This window comes from Artibeus jamaicensis, unplaced genomic scaffold, assembly GCF_021234435.1.
Source record: "Artibeus jamaicensis isolate MK-2021 breed Jamaican fruit bat unplaced genomic scaffold, CSHL_Jam_final contig_3152, whole genome shotgun sequence".
Lineage (NCBI taxonomy): Eukaryota > Metazoa > Chordata > Mammalia > Chiroptera > Phyllostomidae > Artibeus > Artibeus jamaicensis.
This window is the reverse complement of record NW_026521729.1, coordinates 4,748,763-4,759,298: the sequence shown is the minus strand read 5'-3', so window position 1 is coordinate 4,759,298 and position 10,536 is coordinate 4,748,763. Positions and strand designations below refer to the sequence as shown.

Below are 10,536 nucleotides of genomic sequence, written 5' to 3'. Positions count from 1 at the left end.
TTTTTTTTCCCTTGAAATTGACCATCCGTGGCTGAGCAGCATTTAACCCCATGTGATAAAACCCAGGATTTATAAACACATTTAATAGATGTTACAACACCTGCTTCTAACTGCAAACAGTTGAAAACAGACTTCACTTGCAATTAAGTCTTATCATTAGTGACATTTTTTTTTCCCAAGCAATACTTCATGGGTTTTCAAAATGACAATTACAGACCTAATACACAATTACTGTCACATGTAGTTTGGCAATTAATTTTGAAGACATTTGTCTAAAGGTTTCACAACAGAATATAAAATGGCTTATTGTTATGTAATGTTAGTTTCACTTCACCGAAAATCTTTTACCGCCGGCTCTGCTCCCGATGAGTCTGATGCAAGATCCCTTCTTTGTGGAATACAATCTCCTCGCCTGTCGATGTGATTAGGCATCATGGTAAGACTGTTTGAACACTGATACTTGTCAACTAATGCATCTTAGGAAAAGCTTCAATTTAGACATAAATTTTTCTACAGCAAGAGATCTATAAATTTATAATTAGAATCTCTTGCTGTTCAATATTTGTACATAATATAGAGTAGGAGAGGATTATGAAATATTGAAAGCTGAATTCATTATTCATAGCCCACAACATACAGTAAATATTCTTTGAAATCTACAACAAATTCGAGGCACCCATATTCCATTATTTTTGAATGTCTTGCACATGGTAACTATGGACACTACTGCTCACACCCTCGTTTTTTTTCTTTATTCTTTTTCAAATTAGGATTCTGGTCAGGGTTGACACTTGCTGTTTTTAATTTTCATTTTATCATAAGCAGTTTAAGACTGTTGCCAGTGGTAATTTGCAATTTTTATCAAGACCTCTTCATTATAGCTTCTGACACGACAGATGCTGTAATTAATCATGCAAGACAACTGGGGATACTGGTCACACTGTTCTCAAAGAGGAGCCAGTGAAGAGCAAGGGAAGGGGGGAAGAAATAGGCACTGAAATAATTATTTTGGCTTAAGAATTAGCATTCGCCCTCGGTTTTAATGGCGGTAACAACACAAGCCTGCTAACTCCAGTCCCTCGTAGCAGATGAGTGCTTTTCCTCCGTACTCACCTTCCCCTTGCACTTTAACGAAAAGATAATTTACAAAAAGTATTTCCGATGTTTTCTTTTGTTTTCAAGGGCCCTGGTGTGGGGCCAGGCCATGCAAATTCTTCGCTACGAGGATCATGTTTCCAACTGAAAATGGGAGACGAGCTTGAGCCCAAAGAAAAGTTGTTCTCGTGACCTATTTCCCCATCTGATACTTATTCAAGGAACCAAAAGGGAAACGTGACATATCATTTTATTTGAAAAGTGAACAGTTTCCTGGTTGTTGCATCAAAATATAGTCCACGAGTTTTACTGAAATGTGTTTATTCTATAGCAAGATAAAAGCATTTTTGTTTCAGTTAAGCAAAATACAAACAACTTAATTGCTGCTATCGTAACTCATAAAAAAGTATAAAACAGCATAAAAACACAATAAGCAACGTAGCAATGAATGATCCGTGTCACCAGTGTTTACGTTAAAGCCTCATTTATGAAAACTTTACAACACGTGATAGGAAAACTTACAACTTTGAAAGAAAATATTTACATTGATTATTCACGGTGGTGCACCTTTTAAATATTCTACCAGTCTTACATCATAATAAAAACTCTTGCTTTTTTTTTAAATCTTAACTTTTTTGTAATAACTGTTTTCATTTAAGTTCATTTCCCTTTGAAAAATACAGTGTTTTTATTTTTCGAAACCTGTCACTCAAAACACAGAATATAATATTCACATTCTTTTCCTCTAATTGGAAGGAATACAATGGGCTAACAGTGGTCAGTTATGTTGTTAGGACAGAGACGGTGGTTTGGTTTGGAGAAGTCATGGGTAAAAAGTGGGAATGAGTCAATAAATTGAATCTAATCACTTGCAATTTTTTTTTTCTGGAGATATTTAGGAAAGAAAAATAAGACCTTTGGCAAAAGTCTGTGATTTACATTATTTTTTTTATGACAAAAAAATGCCATCAACTATTCACGTCATACAAGTGTTTGTATGAAACAGGCAGGAATCTTCATATTCAGGTAGTTACAACTGTGCTTTTGACTGCTAGGGTTTTGCAAGCTCCCGCAGCCTGGAAGTGCGGTTCATTCACTCCTGGAGAAATAAGGCCATGTTCTGTGACTCAGACAGGCCAGTTCATAGTCCTCGGTATGTCCCAGGATTCATGGAACAGTTCAATTCACATATCGTAGGTATAGCCTGAATAAATAAAAAAGGCATCCCATAAAAGAGCACAGCTTCTCTTGTTTAAAAACAAAGTGGTAGCGTGTCAGCTCGAGAGGGTGCTCCGCTCCACTGTGGTTCTTATTGCCTATCTAATAGACACTCCAGAGGACCATGTGATCTGCTCCGCGCTTCTGCAGAACCAGCGCCGACGTACGAGTCTCGGCCACAGATGGTTTACCCTCCACTTGCCTCCACGTGCCCATCCATCTGCCACACGCGTCTTCAGAAAATACTGACCTGCGGTAATACTTGAGTCTGTGCCTGGGGCTGTATTTGCGACTGGTGCTGCTGGGAGGCTGGCTGGGGGCTCCCGATGGCGGGGACGGGGGAGGTCATCTGAGAGGCGACGGGCGAGTGCTGTCGAGGTGAAGGCTGAGACGGGTGCGGCAGGTGTTGCAGCTGCTGCAGCTGGAGCTGCTGTTGGAGCTGCTGCTGCAGCTGCTGTTGGCTAATCTGCTGCTGCAGCTGCTGCTGCTGCAGGTGCTGCTGCATGTGGTGCTGAAAATGCTGCTGCTGCATCTGCTGCTGGATCTGCTGATGCATCTGGTGCTGCTGCAGCTGCTGCTGCTGCATCTGCTGCAGCTGCTGCTGCTGGGTCTGCACGGAAGGGCTCACCTGGGTGGAGGATGCAGAGCCCACCAGGGTTGTGCCCAGGGAGCTGATCAGCGGGGCCCCAATGTTCGATGGCATGTTGGCCGCAATGGTGACTGATGTGACAATCTGGTTCATGGGCAGTCTCATGGTCAAGGGCTTGGGAGCAATTGACCGAGGGAGCGACTGCTGCAGAGTCTGAGGTGCTGCTGCCACCGCTCCGTGCTGAGACAGTGGAGGGTTGAGTAGCAGGGAGGACGTCAGATTGGTGGACGCCAGTGTCTGCTGGACAGAGCGAATGGTCTGGGCTTCCGCTGATTCAGCGGCTGCCTGCATTTGGGGAAGAAAAGTCCAAAATATTAAAACACGCACGTGGTTAAAATATTTTCAGTATGGCCACCATGATTCATGCTTCCCTGGACACAAGCCCTCTGTCATGTGACTTTTTAGCTGGTCCCAGAGATAGAATCAAATTCCCCACCTCTTGACTGGGGCTGGCCTTGTGCCTTTGCTCTGCTCAATGGAACGCGTTAGAAATGAGGTCTCCAAGGCCTTGCCCCCTTCCACACACACTGCCTCTCAATCTTACCAGTGCCGTGTGCGTGATGACAGACACATGGCCAGCCCAGTTACCCTACTCAAGAGCCAGCTGCGTACGTGAACAGTGCAGTTCCCCACCTCTGACCCCGCACTTCCATGCTGACTGCAGACAGATGGGCAGAGCTAGCTGATCCTGCCCACCATGCCCTCAATCAGAAGAACCAGCCAGCTACCTGACACTCTTGGAGGTCAATCCTCATCTCTTTAAGTCACTGTCTCTGCAGCTACTTGTTACACAGCAATACTGTGGCAAACGATGACTGATACATGCATTTAAAAGCAACAGTCCCTCACCATTTAAGTCTGCACTGACCTCCCCACCAAACACTGACACCAGAGTTCAGACTGCCAGCGCACAGACCCATCTGTCAGACTTGACGACTCTGACTTTGGGCTGGCTCATTCACCCACTCGTTCCTCAGTTTCCTTATCTACAGAATGGGGTTGTATGGTGTTTACCGTCTGTACAGGCTGTAAGAATTCCATTAGTGCCCATGTGTGAGGCATCTAGAACCGTGCCTGGCCCACGGGAAGCACTTGGTAAATATTAGCAATTTTCATTAGCAACTACTGCTACCAGAAAGCATCAAAGCCCTGTATTTGCATGATTATCTTGTAATAGTGCTCAGCTGAATATAAGAAGAACATAATTGGATTCCTTAGAGGTACTGAATTGAAGTACTTTAAAACGTTAGCAATGGTTTAGTTTACCAGCTATTGGCAAAGATTTCCAGAATCTGTCAAGGCAACCACAGAGGAGGGAAGAACACTCAAAATGCACGTGACTGAGTAAGCTGTTACAAAGAACCGATCTGGGAGTCAACATGGAGAGAAACCGCCTCTTACGTTTTGTACTGAAAAACGCAGAATGACCTCCTCAGAAACATATCTTTTACTAATGCGACAGTGATTGGAGTGATTCTTCCTAAAGACTATCTTTTCTTATTCTTCACAAAATCAGGGAGTTTTGGAGGAAGGGCCTTTGGGGACCCGTGGAGCTATCAAGCTGATAGCCACTCTCTTCAAGTGATTTTGAATGTTTACTTCTAGAGTTTTATTACTAGGATATATAAAACCTGCTATTAGAAGGAACCTGAGAAGTGACTCCAATGTCTGGACAGCCGCTCATGTGGGAGCAGCCACGGCTGATGGCCTCACTGAACAGAAGCTCTCATTCATTCTCTGGTTGTTGCGAAGATCACAACTGATAGCTGCGTCACAGTGGAAGGGAGTGAGCCCCCCGCTCCGACCGTAGGAGCTGTAAGTACCCCTCACATAGGATGTGACCCTCCAGCGTGGAGGCTGGACCCTGGCTCCATGTACCCTCGCTCCTTGGAGGGGCGCCTCTTGCTAAGCCTCAGAGATGAGACTTAGGCCTCCCTCACGCCTGAGGACTCACATCACCTGCTCCCCAATCCTCGAGTTCCTGACTCCGAGGGGGCCACCCTCTGGAGGGCCTTCCTTGGCCGCCATTCCTCTTTAGACTGCGGGGTCCCAAACCAGAACCACTTCTTCCTCCGAGGCCAGCACATCAGCAGCTGCTTCACACTTGTGGTCCCAGCTGCAATTACTCTACACCTGTCTCCACGGACTGTGTTAGCTCCTACCAGGTCTCTGAATATAAATGCGGGGCGCCCTTAAACTGCACTTACCTGGGGAACGGACAGCCAAACAAACAATACTTTAGATTTAGTCTTATAACACCCCTTCCGATTGACTTTTTGGAGTCACTGAATTCCATTCAAAACTATTTCTGAATCCGGTTCCAACAGTAGCCAGTATGGACCTTGTTAACCTTCCCCTTCTAAGGCAGCCACAAGAACCGATGAGCCAGTCACCCCGGCGATTTCCTTCCTGCCCTTTGAGTTACTGGTTCTTGGCTGGAATCCACGTGTCATCAATTACTCATGCTCTAATGCACAAAGATCACCTCTGCTGCTTCTGGGTAAGTGAATGAATAAGTGATCCACCGAAGGACGTGCGCATCATTTCTCTGTTCGCTTCACTCTATCTAATCACCGGCCAACTACACCTCAATTCTGAACATCGACAGGCCACATTCAGTTGTGTTCTGCCGACGAGAAATCCGAGGCCAGAATTGGTATCACGTCTTTCCTGGTGCACCCATCTTCTGGAGCCTCAGAAAGAGGTTTTTGCTACTGGACTGTTTCCTCTTTCTAAAGACGTGGAAAGTGTCCTGCCTGCTGTCAAAGACGGGGGGCCCTCTCCTGATCTGACTCCGAGCAGCTGCCCAGGGTGGATCTTAACAGAAAGAAGAAACAATTCGGGGGAAGAAGAGAAACATGGAGTAAACCCCGTCAGATGGCTTTGCCGCCAAGCCTACCACGCCCTGTGGCCCCACAGGTAAAAACTCGGACAACGGAATGGAATCTGCTCACCAGAGAACGTTCATCAAGATAAGAACCCTTGGCTCAATTTATCCTCCCCCAAATCCTCTCTAAATTCTAAGAAGGCTCAAGACAAAGTTAATTAAATGTTAAAATAATACAATGCAAAGCTCGGGGTCCTTCTGGATCAAGGTAATAATAATCTGCCCTGACATTTGCTTTGGGATATTGGTATATTTTATAATACATCAGAGTTCGTTGTATACTCTATGTATAATACATATACATGTCTTTTTTTTTTTTTTTCAGAACTGGGAGCATAATTTTCTTTTAAATAATCATGAGGTTTATTTATTTATATGATGTGGAGCAGTTTGGTCAAAAATGCAACCTCCCCTGTTGCGATAATGTAGCCATTGGAAAACTGATGATACGGTGTCCAAAAAATGCCCCACAAGCAGGCCTGCCAGTTGCAAAAGGAGACATTAACACGTATCCCCATCTCTGACGGAAAGAAAGAATAAGAGGCTATTTAAAATTTGTCCAAATAGCTTCAACACACATGGAAAGAGATCAGTGAGTCCTTTGGAAATAATTTCAATTTAACAGCTTAAATTAGTTCTATTTATCATATTTCTCATGCCATCCCACCATGAATTCATAATGGCAACAAATAAATGTATGAGTTATTCAAGAGGCTTTGTTTTTAAATTAAGTCTGAAGGGAGTTGCACTTGCGTTTCCAATAGTCCAGGGTTAAAACGGTTCGGGTTAGGATTCTCAACACTGTCACTCAGAGGGTTCTCGACACTGCAACTCAGAGGGTTCTCGACACTGTAACTCTCGCAGTTACTTCCGCTGCCCCAGTGCAGGTTTTACCTTAGAAACGAGGCTGGCCCTGTACGCAGCCAGGGCCTTCAGATACTCCTTTTTGGCAGCTTCCGTTTTCCGTTTATACACCTGTTGAAAGACCACAGTTAGAGCCACAAATGCTGAACCATCAAATAACCACTGCACGATTCAGGTCGCCAACTAACTCATATAATTCACATAAAACGCTGGTCTCTGTGGCTTTGATAAATGTAAACGCACCCCCCCCAAAACAGAACCCAGCCCCCTCCCTGGAGCACGAATTTGATGTTGACTGTGGCCAATGAGAAAAAGATTTTAGGTTGTAGCACAGACTCCTTGAGAGGAACAGCTGAAGGCCTCGCGCACAGGAAGTAAATGGAGGTCGAGAGAAGAATACACCCCGCTGCCAGGGGTTGAAATGATGGAAAGTAACAAGTTTCTCCATCAGTGTCTTCCCCGGCCCACCCACATTTCTAAACTGGATAGACTCACAGAATTCAAATACCAACAACAGGCAGAGTGTGTGAAGACGGCACACACGGAGGCCGTCTGAACCTTGGTTTCCTCTCGTGGAGAAGAACCGTCATGAAGAATAAAGTACCGGAGACTGCCATTAGCGAGACCCGTGAGTTACACAGTCACCTCCCAGTGTGGTGCACTGAGAAGCTTCCTTTTCTGACAGTGGCCTGCTGGCTGGGTGCTGGACCAGTGCATGACTGTCCTTCCCTCCAGATTTTACAATTAGATGCAGCAGTGAGTCAGACCCTGAGGGTTACATGTCTGGGGTAGAACGTGCTACAGCAGCTCAGCTCCCTATGGGCAGACAGGCAAACTCTGTAGTCGCACCATTGCGACAAAACCGGCTGGAAAAACTGCTCTCACGAGTTGGAAAAAAAGAAATAAGTACATAAGGGTTTTCCATTGTCCAAACCTGAAACCAATGTTCTGCATTCTTCCTAATAGGGGTCCATCCCTTCTGCAGCTGTGAAAAGTGAACTCCTATTAATGGTCATTGGACTTTCATGCCAGGGCCGAAGGGAGGACTAACCCTACGGGAGTCATTTCACTCCATGGGGGAGCTGCTGGGGGTCGGGGAGGAGAAGAGGTGAGGCCCTGAGGAAGTAGCTCCCACCAGTGTAGCTAATTTCTCAATGCTTCTCAACTGCCGAGCTTTCAAATGAACCTGGAATAAAATTTCAAATGCCTGGGGAAAGTAATGAGACACGGAGGCAGCTTCAAAGTTTTGTGAACCCACCAGCACGAGAGCAAGAGAGACGGTCAAAGGGAAGGTAGCGGGACGGTCCTCGGGGTTCTGCAGGGCCCTTTTCGAACAAGGGGGAACATATTCCACATTGTGTCCAAAGAAGAGATTATCACCAGAAGTTTATGCTTGCAGGGGACTGCTCGGACTTCCTCCAACTGTCCTCTGAATGGGCTCGGAACGTGTACCCTTAGGGGAACCTAGAAGTCTACACAACTGGCCAGTGGTCTGGGGTCATTCATGTGTGTGTGTGTGTGTGTGTGTGTGTGTTGTTTTAATTCCACAGTTTAGAAAGGCTTTCGTGGGAAGCGATCATATCAAGTGAAGGAACTCACTCGGAAAAGATGTAAGGACCACTCTGGCCACTTTTTAGGATCGTGGCCATGACAGAGCTTGGTCTTACCTGCTTTTGCTCCTCTCCGAGGCTGTCCCACATGGACGCCACAATTTTCGAGACCTCTCCGAAGGTCGCGTTGGGGTTTTGACCTTTAATGGCAGCCTGCGTGTCTCTGAAAAACAGGGCGTACGCTGACACCGGCTTCTGAGGCTCGTTGGGGTCTTTCTTCTTCTTTTTCTTGGGAGTCTTGGGTTTCTTGCCAGAATCTGGAGCAGCTCTTTTCTCTCCAATGGCCTGCGAAGCATGAAAAAAATTCACCGGCTGGAATGTATTTGCGGAGAAGGCAGCAAGTCTTACTCCGGTCCGTAATTATTCTTCTAAGGTTTTGGGAAGCGTCATCCGCAGATGAATCACCACCCAGGGTGGGGGAGGGGCGAGTTTGCTTAGAGTTGAAGGGGCAGCAGAGATTAGCATTTAGAACACTGATTAATGAGATCCAGAAGTATCTTCAATACATTTACAACATACGCTCTAAATAGCAATTATGAGTAATGAAAAGCAGAAGACGCCAAACCAGGCGATGCCATACACACACACACACACGCACACGCACACGCTAGGCTATGCATGTGTAGATAAACAAAACTGTACATCTTCAGGGGTTTTCGAAGTAAAACTAAATAATATTCAGGATGTTGATTATATTCAGATATGGTCCCTGGCTGCAGTCACATGCCAAATGGATAATGGGTCTGAAATGATCTTTTTTGAGTCTTATTTTTCTGTTTACCAGAATGTCACTTTGCTAACGGGTCTCCAGAAACTCCAGTGGAAATTAGACACAACCCCTAAGCTTGCACGGTCAGGGTAACGTTATCTTTATTTCCCCAAACAATAACTTTCTAAAGAATAGGACGTCGGGAAATGCGAAAGTGTCGAAACCCCTCCAACTGAAGATAAAGAGGAAACTTGGTCCTCTTTATAAATTGAAAAGCCTGTAACAGGGCAACAGTTGATCTTAAACTCACCGAGACTAAAAGGAGACCACGATGGTTTTTATGATATATGGTAAACAAGCCTGCCCTGCGGGTGCTCTCACACATCCACAGCACAAGCTCTGTGAGATCAAAACCACAGAGCCCCGGCTGGTGTGGCTCAGTGGACTGAGCGCTGCCCTGCAAGCCAAGGGGTCGCCAGTTTGATTCCCAGTCAGGGCACATGTTGGGGTGGCGGGCCAGGTCCCCAGTAGGGGGCACATGAGAGGCAAACACAGTGATGGTTTTTTCTCCCTCTCTCTCTATAAATAAATAAAGTATTTTAAAACAAGAAAACAAAGTAAAATCTTTAAAAAACATAGAAATGATTGGGGTACAGGCCTCCAGCCCTATAAACCACTGACCTCCAGATTCATCTGCTACCACCACCTACTCTCAAAGATTATACATACATGCGTCAGAGAAGCAGGCGAGATGATGTATCAACCTAGTTTATCCCCCTAGATCACAATATGACCATATTGAAGGTAATTTTATAGCTCCCTGCACCCAGAACACTGAAGTGCTGGACAGAATCAGTGTTCAGTCGGCTTTAAGCGAGATCAACACAGACAGATCCAAGCTGCTACCAGATCGGTTTTTAGTGGCCTTGAGTCTTCAATCCCAATTCGAATTTTCCAAGAGTATCATTACTTTCCGAATGAGGGTCATTTGGAACTTAGTTCCATCACTAAAATTCTTGGGGAGGGGCTGGGTAAGTAATGTGTGTTCTGAGAGTGTGGGACCCTCAAGGTGTTGGGAAATCATTGGTCTGCTTCTAGGTGGACTTACTGTTTGTACCCCTTGAGTGGTAGCAACATCCATACCTCATGAGGGGGGACCCCAAAAACCCCAGAATTATCTTCTACGTAGTGTAGGCTTCCCCCGCTAAGTGAGTGTTCTAGGGACCCATCTGTATCAGGGCACCAGCTGGCGTTGTTGTGAGAGGCTGTGTTCGGCTTCCACGAATGTTTTTGAAGACTCTTTCAATGCACTTGCCCTTTTCACGATGGGGGATTTACAAGCTCACCTGCCCACACTGTGCTGAGAGTTCAGCAGTTTTTGACCCAAAATGGCATGATCTCTGTACCCCATGCTCTCTATTCACCCCATCTCTCCTCAAATGACTTTTTTGGTTTCCCCGGATGAAAAAGTCCCCAAAGGGAAACATTTTGCCCATGTGGAAGA

General features: G+C 45.6%; 1 protein-coding gene across 2 annotated transcripts in view; it reads right to left on the bottom strand.

Annotated features, from left to right (window-relative positions):
- Positions 1–1,351: 1,351 nt before the first annotated feature.
- Positions 1,352–10,536, bottom strand: part of TOX3 (TOX high mobility group box family member 3) — a 98,853-nt gene continuing 89,668 nt past the window's right edge. For both annotated transcript variants that reach the window (XM_037141564.2, XM_037141565.2), the window contains exons 5-7: positions 8,381–8,608; positions 6,744–6,824; positions 1,352–3,247 (exon numbers count right to left, since the gene is read on the bottom strand). In XM_037141564.2, coding sequence (XP_036997459.1) covers positions 2,549–3,247; positions 6,744–6,824; positions 8,381–8,608 — 1,008 coding nt within the window. In that variant the 3' untranslated portion in view covers positions 1,352–2,548. The remainder of the gene's footprint in view (positions 3,248–6,743; positions 6,825–8,380; positions 8,609–10,536) is intronic.